At 47.6% G+C, this 15,782-nt stretch overlaps 1 protein-coding gene and 1 long non-coding RNA gene across 2 annotated transcripts; both read right to left on the bottom strand.

The window, feature by feature from the left end:
• Window positions 1-2,044: 2,044 nt before the first annotated feature.
• On the bottom strand, window positions 2,045-8,385 carry LOC107218514 (diacylglycerol kinase zeta). Its single transcript, XM_046743117.1, has 11 exons — window positions 7,235-8,385; window positions 6,802-6,952; window positions 6,046-6,719; window positions 5,564-5,958; window positions 5,090-5,499; window positions 4,063-4,381; window positions 3,841-3,994; window positions 3,469-3,753; window positions 2,990-3,274; window positions 2,703-2,866; window positions 2,045-2,463 (listed from the first exon to the last, which is right to left on the bottom strand). Exons 1-11 carry the CDS (start codon window positions 8,383-8,385, stop codon window positions 2,414-2,416), a joined length of 4,038 nt encoding a protein of 1,345 aa, XP_046599073.1. The 3' UTR covers window positions 2,045-2,413.
• A 1,615-nt stretch (window positions 8,386-10,000) lies between these two features.
• Window positions 10,001-12,232, bottom strand: LOC107218513. Its single transcript, XR_006905029.1, has 3 exons — window positions 11,926-12,232; window positions 11,411-11,579; window positions 10,001-10,099 (listed from the first exon to the last, which is right to left on the bottom strand). It is a non-coding gene; the product is annotated as an uncharacterized LOC107218513 (long non-coding RNA).
• Between the last annotated feature and the right edge of the window lie 3,550 nt (window positions 12,233-15,782).

Raw genomic sequence — 15,782 nt, 5'->3', positions numbered from 1 at the left:
TATATATATATATATATATATATCATAGGTATGTATGCACGTAGGAGATTCTTTCACTTATATAATTATACGTAAAGATTAGAAATAAAAATATAAAGACTAACAATATAGGTCATATTGTGTAAAGGGTTCGGACCGCAATTAATGATTGTCCATTTTATTGCTTTACAAATTACGAAACTCGCGGTCCAAACCCTCTTCGAGGAAGGCAATACTGTGTTTCAGTTTCTCGTTAATTTTTAAATATTTTTTTTTAATTTTTTTTTTTTTTATGTTCAATAATTTACGTTATACCAGTTTTATTCTTCTGGTTTATTATTTTTTGCGTTTATGTTGTTTTTTTTTGAATTTTTTTTTTATGCGTTTTATCCTAATTTTTTTTTCTCGCATCTTTTTCAACTATACAATAATATCTTTATGTGGACCGTAGAAGGCATTTCCGTTAAATTTCTTATTCTATATACAATTTTAATGTACTATATATTTATAATATATGTACTTGCATCGATATGTCTGTATATGCATATATGATACCTATATACTACAAGTTCCAGGAATAACGCCCATCTCTGCTCTCTCTTTCGAGCACGCTTCTGTACAATAAATAAATAAATAATATCACTATGTATTAAGTACAAAAAAATATAGACGAAATATATATGATTACAAGTGGTTGCACGGCGTATAATCGTGACACCATTTTTATGTTTAATCGATTACCGCGTCATTTGGGCAAAAATCTTTTACCATACGTACTTTGTCTCCATTTAGAACGATACGTTTTTTCGTAACAATGCCATATTCATTGACGCGTAAGCTCATTTCCGATACTTGATTTAACACATATAAAAATCAAACAGTCCCCGTGGCTCGGAACCCAAATTGTGCTTATTTTCGTAACCGCCGTTGTTTGCTGAATCATTTGTGGAACTACGAGACTCAATTCGTGTAATTGCGTCGACCTGAAACGCGATAAAATAGCGCACAGATGGACGCGAAATCGTTTCTCGAAACGTAATATACACGTACATATATGTATAACAAATATAATGGTATACAAGTATTGTTAAATATTTTCTTGTTTAATTTTCTCTTTTTTTTTTGCTTTTTTCTCGTTTTTTCGTTTAAACAGTGCAAGGTATATGTATAAGAATAGGAGAATCGATAAAACTCAAGTCGAAATTGAATGAATTCGATGATCTACTTTACGATAATCAAGCCGATAATATATTCGGTCTCAATTTGGTATAATTTATATCTGTGAATTCATAATACAAGTTCGATTATCTCTTTGTTACGTATTATGTAACTATAAAGTGTAGGTTTGCATGTCACTCCTTTTTTTCTTCATTATCCTTGTTTTTCATTAGTGTGTTTTTTAGTTGTCATAGGAAAATTGAGAAAATTTTTATATCAAGGAATAATTTTCGTAATAATTCGTAATAATACGATGTATAATTATGTATATGTATATTATAGGAGAAGATATACGCAGTAGCAACTGATCGCATCTAAGAATTAATTGGTGTTCTCACGTTGATCCCGTTCATTTCACAAATTTTTTTTTCATTTTTTCTTTTTTGGTACCGAACAATACATACTTATTTCATTTGTCAACAGAGTGAATATAGGTATGCTCTATATATATATTATATATATATATATACACATATAGGTTTCACCTTACGCGTTTTTGAATGTAAACTGGTGTACGGTCCGCGTATCTAAATTTGGTATATTCGTATACCGTACGAATATTAGAAACTGAAGCTGCTCCCCAGATTCGTAACACAGCCTAGCGTCGGTGTATGTATTTAAACAAACGTGTATCCGCGAATTTGTATATAGTACGTATATAATATACAATAACAGACTATATTTAGTCATGGAGCAGAGTAAAAATTGTCGAGCATAGATATTATGTAGGAAATATTATACACTTTACGTTGAATATCATTAAACGTTATATTAATAATTAATTGATTTAATTTTAATATAATTCTGTTCTCTTCGTTTCATTACTTCGATTCTTGTCGTAGTTTGAGTAAATTTTTCGAACAATTGTTAACGTGTGGGTGTTTTTTTTTTTTTTTTTTTTCTTTAATTTTCGGTTTTTGCTTTTTTTAAATGCTTTTACGCGTGCTTTTATATCACATGCGATCGAATAAGGTGAAAAATCTTTATATTTTTTAGCGAAAGAAAAAAAAAGATCGTCAGAATTATTGTTACTATATCTACCCTTATACTTGTGTTTTACGGGTACATATATCATATCGTTAACCGAATATTATCACACGTTTCCTTTTAACGTGCGAATAGTCTATATAATATATAATAATATTATAATGTAACTATACATAACTGATTAAATTCGCCGCAGGCTCGTTTAAGCCAGACCATAAAGCTCGGTGGGTCAAAGAACGCTTTCCATGTCCACTGTCACCAGGTGAAATTGCTCCTGACCTAGGATCAATCATTAAACGATTCAATTTCAAAGCTAGTTCTGAAGCAAGAACAAAAATCTGATGGGACGTTATTCACTCACTAAAATTGAAAACCTTTCAAAAGGTAATCAATCGAAGATGAACCGAAAATATCCTCTTTTTAAATATGGAGTTAATGTACTATCATGTGACGTTGGATGGAATGAAATGAAGTTACTAAATATGTGTCACTAGAAAGACTTGAAAATTTCCACTCACTCTCCAGGTATGCTGCCAGCTCCCGATCCTCTGCATTGAGGGCCAACTGACGTGCCGTGTGACCGTGTCGATCTCGAACCGTAAGAGTCGCTCCTCCGGCCACCAGCATGCAGCAAACCGAGCGCCTTTTCTGCTGGGCGGCCTTGTGAAGGGCTGTTTGTCCCCTGGAACCGAGAATATCACAGTAAAAGTACACCCTCGCCAGGTAAAATTAGGTAATCATTATCCGATTTTTCGGTTCTTTTCTCTTTTTTCATCCCCAAGTGTCCCCAACGCATTTCACGTACTTGTCGTTGTCCGCCATGTTCAGGATCGTCGAAGGGGCGCAGGCGATCAGGTACCTCACTATGTCCTTGTGGCCGTGCCTCGCGGCGTGGTGCAAAGCAGTCTGTCCGTTCACGTCGATCGAGAGAAGCGAGTAACCCTTGGAGTGAAGATCCTTCAGAGCCGGCAGGTCGCCGGTTTTTGCCGCCCTCAGTATGCCGTCGCACGTCTTCTCGAGGAGACCACCGCCAAAGGTATGACTGTGCTCGTGCACCTCCGCACTCAGTCCGAACAAACGATCCCTCGAACTGAAATTCATCCCCAATTCAGCAGAATAAAGCGTTGAGCCCTTTCGGTGCTTTCAAAATGGGTATCGATTCTTTTGCCGTTTACGTCCAAGATTCAGGTGCGGACCTTTGCTCTTCTCTCTCACAAGTGTGCGCATTATACCCTATACCGTGATGAGCTGAAAACTTTGAAAATCAATTCGTACGAGGCTTACCTGACGAAAGCAAGAGGCTGATGAGATTGGCTGGACGCCGCGGACGAGGCGTCGTTGGATTTGTTGGCGGGAGGCTTGGCGCCGTTGGACGGCGTTGTATCCGGAAGCTTGCCAGGTTTCTCGGTCCCGGCGACCGCGATCTCGGGCACCCTTCGACTCGACGCTCGTCGCTCCGGTTCCGGTTCTCGCGGCGACCGCGATTGGTCCTGCACGGGAGACGCGCGTCCCGGTGAGAGTCGCCTCTCCTCGGCCACAGTTCCGGTCCCCGGCTTGGCCGCCTCGTCGCTGAAACCGTTCCCTCGTTTCAAGACGCGGTCACGTCCCCCGGGAGACAACAGCGCGACCCCCTGCCGCGCCGGAACCTGCACCTACCTTGGTGACGGCTGAGCGACGCTGTCCGCTTCCGGGTGCGGAACCGCCGCAACTCCCTCCTCCAAAACGTAAAGAGCATCAGCCGCGACGTCGGTGACGTAGTGAAGCTGCTCTTGGGCTCTGTCGATCCTGAAAAATCGCTCCGCCGTGCAAGCTGGGGGGGAGGAAAAGCACCACCGTGAATTCATGCGGGCTTCGCTTTACCGCGACATTGTCACTTACAGTCCAAAAAGCAACAGGCGTCCATCGGCAGATCTTTCGCGAGTATTCCTCGCAGGGATTCGAGGTCCAGAGTGGCGTCCAGGTCGAGGGTATCCGGCAGCCAAGAGACAGCCGACCGTTTGAGTCGCTCCTTGTCCGAGTGGTACGCCTCGTAGTCGGACATTTTGATCTTCATAACGGGCAGCTTTAGCCGCTCCAGTTTCGCTCCGACGTTCTGCTGCGGTTTTCCTGTGTTTCTTCGCTTCGCGAGCATCGTCGCTTGGTTGAGCAGCGATAGCGAGATCGTCGACGGTAGCAAGCGGCACGCCTCACCATCCACCTATCGAGTTAGACACGTGGTCAAAGAATGTGAGAAAAATGATCATCGCAGTGTCGTCAGCCTCTCGAGACTAAATTATCCACCGAGGATCGTAAAATTATGGTACTTTTATGGTACGTGTATAGGACCTCCCTCAGGACCGTATACGTATATGAACGAGAGTTGAACTGTAACCGATAATTTTACCATCTCATGTCACCGTTAAGAGAACACTAAGAAAGCTCATTTTCTAAATTTAAATTGCTACGGGGGATTATGGTGATTAGTCTGAAGTTTATTTAGCAATTAACGTTAAACCGTATAATTTCTGTAAATGCTTTTAGTTTCACAGTCAATCCGTATCCTGGAGGAGGAGAGACATTCGCTACCTCTAATTGTGTATAAGTTAATTTGTAATACCTTTTTACAAGAAAATTATAAGGATAGAATTAGGTCAAGCTACAGTAATAATACGGTATTTAATTCGATAATTTTATCAGTCTAGAGTTTTACGGTATTGTACAATCTACGACAGTGAATTTATTCCAAATGTTTGGAATATGGTACAAATTAGGTAAAAATCGAAGAAATGTAATATTATGGTATAGATTTGTGAGTCATGGTACACGCGTTATGGTACATGGTAATAGACGGCAAATTATGTTACGTTTCCATAATTACGGTATGGGCTGGCAACACTGACAGTCTAGCAAGCAAATGTCACTGTACCTGCATCGGGATCGTCCTCGTCGTTACCAACTTCGCCTTGCTGCACTGGGCTATGCAGGTTCCATGACCGCCTGCCTGCAGCAAGGGAAGCTGATAAGTCGTCAGCCCCACGACCTCGATCAGCCCGTCATCGGTAGCCGGTTCGCCAGTCACCCCCGAGCCACCCCCGCTGCTTCCACCACCCCCCGCAGCCCAGGGGTGAGTTCCTCCTCCGTAGGATCCGATGTTGAGAAATACTATAGCGTGGACTCGGTGCTCCTTCAGCTTTGGAGTCAAGTCCTGCCCGTCGCATTCCAGGGTAACAAACTCCGAGAGGTCCTTCCACTTTCGGCGGACAAGATCCTTGCCGCCCATTTGTCCGTAGAACATTTTGTTCCTGAGCCGGGAGTTGAACTTTTCCGGGTGGGCCTCTGCGACGAAAAATTGAGTATTTAGAAATCTTGTAACGTCGATTGTGGAATCAGGATTTCTCACCTCTTGCCTCGTGGAATTCTAGGGCGATGTGAGCGTCGACGCCGAGGGAGAAATAGTTGTTGACCACGTTCAAGGGAAGGTTCTCCTTCCCCTTACCAGCCTCGTCGTCGTTCGGAGCGTCGGTGTTCCTCTCAACGGTCAGTTGCCATCGATCTAGAAGCGTAGTGTCGCTGTCCCCGATGTTCGAGAGTATCTTGGCTATGGGCTCGTCGGTGTATCCGCCGCCCCAGCCGAGGGCCCGCGCAAGGTCGTTTCCCGTACCGAGAGGAAGGACGCCAACCGCAGGCGGCGGCGATGCCCCGATTTGATCGAGAATGGAGAGGACCCAGCCGACGGTACCGTCGCCACCGCAAGCCAGAACCCTGAGGTTCGGGACTTTTTTGAAGAGCTCCAATCTGCGGGGACAGCAAGGAGGTCAAGGTTGTCGCACACTGATCACGGATAAGCGGCGGATTAAGCTTGTAACGAGGAGTAAATCTCACCCCATTTTCGGACCGCCTTGTGTGAGGTCAAAGACCTGACGCGGATTGAGGAGCCACTGAAACTTCTGAAGGAGTTTCGCGCCTTGATTGCCGCCTGATTTGGGGTTGATGAACACCAAGACGGGCCTGACGCTGGCCGTCGGTATGGGCTTGACGACCCAGAGTCTGGTCTGCTCCTTATCTTTGTCCTTGTCCTTCTTCTTTCGGGTGGAGGCGGTGCCGGCCAAACAGCCGCCGCCACCCGAGCCGGACTTCTTCTTCTGGGGCGACTTACGGAGGCTGCTTTTGAAGCTCCCTTTACGCGGAAGCTTTACTATCCACGAGGGAGGAACTATCACCGAAGCGTGACGGCCCAGGTCGCAGTTTTCGCCGATCTTCTGGACGTTGAAGCATGCCTCCTTGTTGTGGTAAGCCGTCTTGCACCAGCTGCAGCTCAGCGCTACTATCTCCTTTGAACTGAAACTGAGCTTGGACTGGAACGATTTACCACAGTTGGCGCATTTACCCTTCTGCGACCTTCTGTGCACCCAGTGATGGTGCGTCGATGTCTGCTCCCGGTACTGCCGCACTCCAACGTCCCGGAAACTAGGCTTGCAAGCAAACCCGAGTCCCGTAGCGCAGCAGGCGTGGGCCACTACTCGACACGCTGCGCACTTCAGCCTCGGACCGTGTTTCTGAAACAGGGAAGTTTAATGTTTGCCCACCCTTCCTTGGACCGCTTTTAAAAGTGATTTATGTACTGGTTACAGGACTCACGGAACAGTCAGTGACGTAGCAAAAGTCCCCGGAAGCAGCGGTTGGGACCCAGAGATGTTCCCCGTTGATCGCGCTCGGTCCCCAGTCTGGCGTCGATCGGGGTTCTCTTTGTTGGCCAGCACTCGACCCACCATCTGCTCCCTCTCTCCCTCTGAAAAAAACACGTAGTGATATTTAGCTGGACAGGAATGCACGCTACGCGATCAAGCGCTCTTCAGCTCCCGCTTACGGGTCTAAGGTAATCATATAAACGCTACTGCAGGCATGGGGACACACTACTGGCATACGATCGGGTATTGTGTGGTCAAAAAGACGATTCCACATCCCCCCCGCCCCCCTTCTATTTCAGGATTATCCTGTGCCCGAGACAAACGGGGAGTTCGCAGTAAGGCTCCCTTTCGGATCCCTTCGCCGTGGCGACGGACAAACCTACCCTCGCAACTGACGAGACTCGTTCGATGGTAGGAGGGTGGTGTATCTGGTCTGAGCGTCGGTGGGAAGGACGATGTCAACGCTTTTCGATCGCAAGCTCTGCTGAGGAACGGCAAGGAGGCCCTGCTGGTTCTCTCCGGTCTTCTCGGAGGCCTTGCTGCCGTTGAAGCAGGAGTCGACGGAGGCTGCACGGTCTCTCTTAAGCTCTGGAACGGTGAGGAAAATGTCCCTGACGACGAGTCGTCCGCCTCTCAGTCCAGTCCGTTCCTCGGACTCGACGTCGGTCGCGGATGGATCGGAGCTGCCGTCGCCCTCGTCGTCTTCGGGGTCCTTGATGCTAAGGGTGGAGGTGAGGTCGGCGGGAAACGAGGTAAGCGCTTCCTGTCTCGAGAGTTTGGGCGAGGCGACCGACCTCCGTCTCGTCGAGGGATAAGAGGAGTCCGTGCTCGTCAGGGTGACCAGAATCTCGGGGCTGTTCTCACGGTCCGTTCTCTCCTGGGAGTCCTGCTGCGAACAGGAACTCCCCGAGGATCGTTCGCGGTACCTGAGCGCGTCTTCTTCCGCGTCCTGCAAGTCGTCGGCGTCTTCGTCGTCCTCGTCCTCGTTCTCCTCCCTCTCGTCGTCCTCCTCCTCGTCCTCACCATCCTCGGTGCTCCCGACCCTCGCGTCGAGGATAGTCCTGGCTGCGAATATCGCGGAGGGTGATTCCGCGGCCTCGTTCTTCCTGGCCTGCCGCCGCTCGTACTCCTCGACGCAGGCGCAGTGGTAGCATCCGGATGCCTGGAGAATCGGCGGCGGCGAAGGATTCCCCGTGCTTCTCTTGTCGATGCCGCAAGCATCGAAGCTCTTCGAACGCTGGTTGCTCCGCAGCTGGGGTACGCGGAGGGTCGTCAGTCTCCTGACGGCCGACTCGTGGTGGGAGTAACGGCTCGGGGCGGCGATCGCGGCGGAGCTGCTGGCGGCGGAGGTGAAGGCGGATGATGCCGACCGGAACGAGGGTTGCTGGGGGTTGCACGAAGCCGCCGCGGCCCGATCGGCGGGGCTCTGTTCTCTCGCCCGCGCCCCGTCCTGCCGCTTCGCCTCGAGCTGTATCTCGTCGAAGGAGGCGGACCTCACCTGCTTCGGCACCTCTAGACTCGACTGTGACTTCATCTCGGCGCCCGTCGGCGTTCGCGACCGCTTGAACGTCGAGCGCAGCCGCTGCATCGCTCGCCCGCACCTCGCCGGCTGCCTTCAGCTACCTCCCCCTGGGGATACCAGCCTCGGCCTCCTCCTCCGCCCCCGCGTTGCTCCGTCTCGCCGTCGCCGCTACCTCATCCCCGTGGCCTGCAGCGACGACGTCGCGGCCCATCGTACAGTGTCACCGTAATAATTGTATATCCTCCACCTGAGTTCTCTCTCTCTTTCCAGGCTCTTTCTCTTGCCCCGAACCCCGACCGTTACCCCACTAATTACTTCCTCGCAAACGGCTCCGGGCCCCGACTTCTCCTCGTATCTCCCTGCCAGCTCAACGCTTGCAGTTGTCGCACCTCGGTTCTCTCCCTAGTCGTCTCCGAGGCTCGCGCGTGCCTTTGACGGATCACTCGACGACGCGAGGCTCGTGACGGCGTCGGCTCGTTGGCCTGGGCTCTGGCATCGATCCGACACCCTCCCCCGCCCTGCCGCCGCCCCCTGCCGCCTACGGTGCCGCGGGGTCGAGTCGCCTCTACACCGCGCAGCGCCCTCCCCACCGTCCCTTCGCTTCCCTTCCCCTCCCTTTACTTCTCGCACTTTCGCTCCACCAGCACCACGGTTCCCGTATTCGTCACCACCTGAACGTCCCGCAGCGTCTACTAGACACCCACGAAACTGCACGTTGACCACTGGATCCTGCCTGCGTGCGGCATCGACGGGACCATTAGTACTTTACGCTCTTTTATGTATATATATATATACATATATCTCGTTCTCTCTCTCTCCCTCTCGCACGTACGCACGTACGTGTAATATCTTGTATTAATCTCTCTTTTTGTTTTGATCCGCACGCGTTTTACTCTCGCGCCTCGCGAGCCGACGCGTTCTATGATTATAACTCGCGGGCCGAGGAGGAGAGGGTAAGCTGGCGACGACGCGCGCCGCGACGTGCTATTTAGAATTCGATTTCACTGTTATATGTATACTCGCGCGTTTCCCGGCTTCTCCAGGTAGACGAATAACCCGCGCTCCGCAGACCAGGGGACTCTGACGGAGTCAGGTCACCGCCATCGTAACCGACGGTATGGAAAACGGAGCACCACCTCTCCTTTGCCACACTGCGCCGTCCTCCTCCCTCGTTTTTCTTACTCGCTAGCAAGTCACTCGTTCGTACGTTCGCCCGCTTGCTTATTATTCCCCGTAGCGCAAGTCGCGTCGGTTCGCTCGCTACCTGGCACCCGTCGTCCGCCGCCCCCCGAGACGCCGCCGCTCTCCGAAAGCTTGATTGCGACTAGCGCGCCAACTCGGTTTCAAGATTCTCTATTGCGCGCACCCAGAAACGCGCTGATCGCGGCGCGTCTCGGGGATGAAAGCATCCTCTGGGTGCTGGATGTTTTTTTATTTTTATTTTTTTTTATTTCCTCTCGCATTCCTTTATTCAAGAGCCTCTTTCGCGGCTATTCATTATGGATTCTCTTTTCATCCCCCCGCCTGCAATCGTCTGCGATCTATAACCCCTTGACCCCGAATGCAACGGGCTCGCAATTCACATAGCGTGGTTTCGTTAAGCTGACGTGGGTGGGTATATGCCAACCTTTCCTGTTCCTCGATACTAGCTTTCAAGCGAAGCTGCTCTCGTAACCCATCCTCGAAATGCACACGGTGTCCTAGCCCGGGTGCCAATCCGAGTAACCTACAATGCAGATTATAACAGTGCATACGCGAATACGTAAGCCTGAGGTACGAGAAAGACATTATTTAAATTATATACATATTGCAGGCAAAACCATATAGCCACGAGTAGCAGGTTCATGTAGTATTTACACGGTTGTTTCCTCTTAAATGGACCCGCTTTCATACGGTCCCTCGGCGCGTAGACACACGTGAAAGATCGCGTTCTTCGATTCGATGGCATTTTATATCCGATATTGGCGGTGTGAATAGGATGGCAATCAATTTTTTCAATGCACCACACGTTAGAGAATGTTTATTTATTTTATCTTTTTCACTAAAGTTCTATAATTTAATGCATTTTCGAATGAGCAGTAACGTTTGAGTCGCGTTAGTATACTATACTAACAATAAAAAGTTAGCGGAATGAAATTTTATTATAGTATCCGAATCAGAGGCTCGAACATTTTCATCTCGCGAAATTTTCAGAATATATCAATCGAAACCTAGCCCCCACGTAAAAGTATTCAAATTTCAGTTGTGATTTCAAGGAAAAACAGAGCAGCGACCACCGCGATTTTCCATATGCATTAAACAAATAATCTCATTAAAAACATGAACCTGAGGTGCGAATAAATTACCTTCTACGAAGCTTACAAGAAAAACCAGTTTGGTTGCCTTCTTCGAATTCGTTGCAACTCAAGTATGTTGTAGACCATTAAAAACTAAAAGACAGATATTTTCTTTTTATCGGTGGATAAATGCTTTGAAGAGGTTAAAACAACCCTTAAAGGTGGGCACCCAATGGGGTGATTTCTTGATGCGCTTGTTGTATTCGAATTCAAATCAATGGCGAAATGTTTCATTCGTAAATAGAAACCCATCAAACGCATCGCGCGCATCTGTCCGGAACTGAGAAACCACCCCATTGGAAGCCTATCTTTGGGAGTCGTTTTCACCCCTTTAAACCATTATGTCGCCGCTAAAAAGCAGAACGCGTCCTTTAGTTTTCAATGTTCTACAACATACACGAGCCCCAACGAAATCGGAGGGGCATATCGAACCGACGTTCCTTGTCAGACTTTCTGAGAGTACATATATATTTACTCAGAGATTGTCTATGGAAACATCGAAAACAATTATCGAAATATTTTCAACTCATACTTTATCAATACACTGCACACAAAACAAGAAGCTCAAAAAAATTGTCAACAGCTATAGTCCAAAAAATAGTCGCGATCTGTATCACGGTGCATGGTATCGAAAACAGGTGGGATAAAAAATCAAACTGGATTTTCGAAATTTAATTTTTATTATCTTTCAAACGCCCTACGGGTGTCAGAAATCCTGCAGGTCGGCTGCTGGGCCGTAGAAGCAAGCAGGTATGACCCACCTCTGCGTCACCTTGCTTTAAGGTCTACCGACCGTAGCCCCGAGAGAATTGGAGCCCGTCATACCAGCAGTGAGTCGTTGGTTCGGTGAGTAGGTACATTATATGCAAACTGCTCAGCGGCGTTAGACAGACGGGTGAGATAAATAATACAAATGGTTAGATGGAGAGTGCAAAGAGGAAAAGAGACGGAGAGATAGAGAGAGAGAGAGAGAGAGAGAGACAGAAAATGGAACGAAGCAGAATAGAGTGGAACACAATAAACCATTCACTGTGTCCTGGGACGCGGAGATGACTCCCGCGCCGATTATAACAATGCGGAGGAGCAAGTTGAAAGGGCATTCAATCCAGCAGTTCAAAGACAGAAGCGAATAGAGACGGAGAATGGAACCGTGAAAGAGGAGATGAGGATGCAGATGTGTCTGGCATTCAGACGTTAACGTATTCTCCGGACTCACGTTTTTCGAACGCTGTTGATCGGCGCCTGCCTCTCGAGCACTTCGCACCCCGACAGAGATTGCGGCCAGTCCAGGGCGGGGACCATGTCCGCTTTGTGATCCTGACGCTGAGGATCGCGATCGGCTCGAGGGAAAAGTCTACGTCGTCGAGCAGGTGCGGGAGGCCGATCGAGATTAGCGACGTAATCGAGCCAGGAAGAGGGCGGGATTATCATCTGGTCGATGTGAGGCGAAAAGACGAGTGCGGTGGAAGGTCTTTGATTCACTTTCGAGGTGGGTAGAGGTGTTTCACTTGCGCGGATGAAGACTAGTCGAGGAGATCAATTCGGATCGACGATCGACGGGAGAGCGATTTTTCCGCCGATTCGATCGGAACGACGACTGACCCGCGATACTAACTTGCCAAACTTTTACCTGCGGACTGTTACATCGCGCAAGGTTTCGACTGTAGGCAGATCAAGGAAAACCAGGTGAGGTGGACGAGAGGTGGGAGGCACTCCGGGTGCACGAGGTTTGCCCATCGTCACGCGCCACTACTGTCTATCACCATTTCGTTGAGAATAGTACTGTCGTTCTGTTGCAGGATGTGGACGGTGAAGTCACCGTCCGCGTAGAGGAGGACTTTTGTCGCGCGAAAAGTGCCGTCGAGTTTGACGCTGAATTTCACATTACACCGTCGACGAACAGTCCTTGAGTGATACATCGGCAACGGTATAACATTTTCATAAATTGTAAATGGTCTTGATCTGGAAATTTTCGGTGCATCAGCGAACCGGTTTCGGTTCAACTTCCATTCCATTGCGGATGTTTCGTCATTTCTGTACCAGTCTGACGATTCGAGTAGTTGGTTTAATGTCAAGATTGGACGAATGGTACATTCGCGAAAGATTTTAGGCAAAATTTTTGTACTCTCATCTTCGCTCGATCTGAATAATTTTTCACGCCATTGCGTACGTCCTTCGTCTCTGATCTTCGTGCATCACCTATCGTGAAAATGTCAGGAGTTCAGTACGATCGTTGTGTCGTTTTGCCTGTCTCAGATCGTAAAATATTTATGAATTAATCGTGCTGGCCAGTAGCAGAGCGCCTCAACGTCAAGGTTGAACAAACTCGCAGGTATATTATCGAAACTCACTGCAATGTACAGTTTGCGGATAAATTCAAACCACGTTAACGCGGTGTGGGTGTACCGCGATATTCTTGTCCGCGTATACGCGAACAAAATTTTTCCTTGAGTAGATAAATTGGAACAGTTTTATTATCAACGTTCGTTAATATCAGCTCGACAAGAGCTCGACTTCCTCTTTGAATCGTGCTACGCGGTTATACAAATAATTTCACCGTGAAAAAGACTCGACGTGCAACCATTTGAGCACAATTTTAACGCTTTACTCGGACCCGCATTGCATTGAAACTCGCGGCATCCTCTCCCTCCGTCCATTTCTTCAACTTAACGAATTCCATGACGCACGAACCGGGTTCAAAGACTGGCTGACTCCCGGTACAGGTCTAAAACCGGTTAGTCCGACATTGTGCCGGGTAGCGCGACTCGAATCGGTAACAATATAACACAAAATTTACACCTAAGTGCGCACACGGCGATCACTTGTCAGATCTCGAAGATGCGATGAAAAGTACGTATTCCTCGGTCGTAATTAGAATTTGGCATTAACAGGGTTCTTCTATCTGTGCTATATGTATTATACCATCTACAAGGTCATCTTTATTATCATACACGCTATAATGCAGTCACTACATAACTAGGTACTTAGATACTTCTACAAAAGCACTTCGAAGCGTTATACTCTTATATAACTTTGCCGAAGGGCATATAGATCAGCGGAGATGAGACCGCTCGATCACTCCGATAATGTCTCACCCGTCGTCCTGCGTGTCCTCGTCCTTCGGGGACGATTGTTCGGCGTCCTCCTCGGACATATCCGCAACCGTAGTCGGTGTCGCTGGCACTAGTGGTACACCGCAGTGGGGAAGTTACTCTTTACGGTTAAATCGTGTCCGAGTCTATTCAAGAAAATTGAACTTCGGGAAATCGTGGTAATCTCCCTTTTCGCAAGAGGATGGATAACGAATCGGCGGAAGTGACGGGGAGCCAAGAAGATATCGCTGCCCGTTAGCGAAACGGCACCACACGCGGATGACCAAGGTCCGTTGGCGTGATGAAGCGACTGGAGGTTGACGAGGAGGATCCGGAGGGCCGGTCGGCTACACCTACGGCTTCCGAAGTCCTACGATTCCCCGCTTCGTTCTACTTTGTTTAATACGCTGATTCTATTAGCCTGCAGGGTACCGCCCCGCATTCCTCCGGGAGCCTCAAGATATTAGGAGGAATGAGACTACGCGCCTGACCTTGCCTAATCCACTGGCCCAACAATTAGCTGGCTATTCCAAATTAAATAAGCGAGCGACGTACGCCGCTGTCATCCAGCCGTTCTCCAGGTCCCCTTGGCATCGGTTATTATCACCCCGTGATCTTGGCCTTCAAGTTTGGAAGACGGGACGACGTTCACCTAGACATTGACGTAGCTCGGAATCTAGCTCGTTGCGACACGGATTGCTGTCCACGTCTCTTCGTGTATGACATGGCCGACTGTCGCTTGGGTATCGGAACCAGGATCCACCTTCGCTCGACAATTGCCATCACTGTTATCCGGACAACCGCGCGTGAGTTGATGGTTCACTTTCCATCTCCGTAATACGTACAACACACTACGCTCACACGTCGAAGTACAATCCGATTTATGTACTTCTTCTTCACGTTGAAACGTCTATATTTATTCCACGACAGGTGTTCCTCAAGGTTACTAATATTGCCTTCGTCTAGCAAACACGTGCTTTGCCAGGCATGTGCTGACGCTGTCTATTATGTATATCGTTTTGATTCGTCATTGAGAATAAATTTTTGACAACACTTTTTATTTCTTCCTACATACAACATCTCGATACCCAGATTACGCGTTACGTCATTCGCCCCGGTTGAACTTTGATTTTTATTCAAATCTGAGGTGTTTTTGCTTTGTTTAAATTAGATAATATTCGCGAGACGCTCATCCTCGGAAATGAAAATTATATTTAGAGAGAGAGAGAGAGAGAGAGAGAGAGAAAAAATTCGTGACGTTATTTAGATTCAAGCATCGGCTTATAGTGGAAGCCGCGGCTTGTGCGTCCCTCGGATTTATTTGCGGCAGGTAAATGGTCGCGGTTGTTTAGAATAGAATTTTATCTTACGACGAATAAAATATTATTAAGCTTATCTCTATTCGTCGTCCAGAATAAGCACTTGTTACGTGCTGCTACGCCTGTAGCGATGTATTATTAGTTGACCAAGGAAAAAAAAAATAATTAATTTTCCGTATTCCTTGAGCGGAAAAATTCGTTCAACTCACGATCAGATTCCAACGTTCGGACCGCTATACAATTCCGAGGAAGAATACAACTGCCTTTCCTCGTTGAGAGTCGTCCACTCGGTGAAATTAAATTCTTTGCTTCCCAGTCACGTAACACGCTATACCTATGCATGCGTACAAAATATTGTGAGCAAGTTTCGGTTGCTTTTCTTAGAATTTTTTACAGTCCAGGAAAAACATGATAATATCAGTTGTTTTACTGTCACGAAACGGCGCATACGAAATGAGGAATAACAGATGCTGTCGGGTTAAAAATGGTTGGTGACGAAACTGGCAATTTCGCAGTAGTATAACATACATCGTAGGTACATGCATTTCCGTATACTAGATTAAAATTACAAAGTTCCCGAGCGTCGATGCAATTTCCAAGGAATAACAGCTCACAAACTCGTGTACGACAGGAACGATGACGATACGTTGAGACGAACGATA

Source organism: Neodiprion lecontei, chromosome 6, assembly GCF_021901455.1.
Source record: "Neodiprion lecontei isolate iyNeoLeco1 chromosome 6, iyNeoLeco1.1, whole genome shotgun sequence".
Classification (NCBI taxonomy): domain Eukaryota; kingdom Metazoa; phylum Arthropoda; class Insecta; order Hymenoptera; family Diprionidae; genus Neodiprion; species Neodiprion lecontei.
The sequence above is the reverse complement of the archived record's forward strand: the minus strand, read 5'-3'. Positions and strand labels throughout refer to the sequence as shown.

Coding starts and splice junctions, on each gene's coding strand:
- LOC107218514 (XM_046743117.1), bottom strand. CDS start 8,385: ATGAAGTCACAGTCGAGTCTAGAGGTGCCGAAGCAGGTGAGGTCCGCC. Junction 6,953..7,234: donor GAGTCTCGTCAGTTGCGAGG/GTAGGTTTGTCC, acceptor TGTTTTTTTCAG/AGGGAGAGAGGGAGCAGATG. Junction 3,275..3,468: donor CAGCCTCTTGCTTTCGTCAG/GTAAGCCTCGTA, acceptor GATGAATTTCAG/TTCGAGGGATCGTTTGTTCG.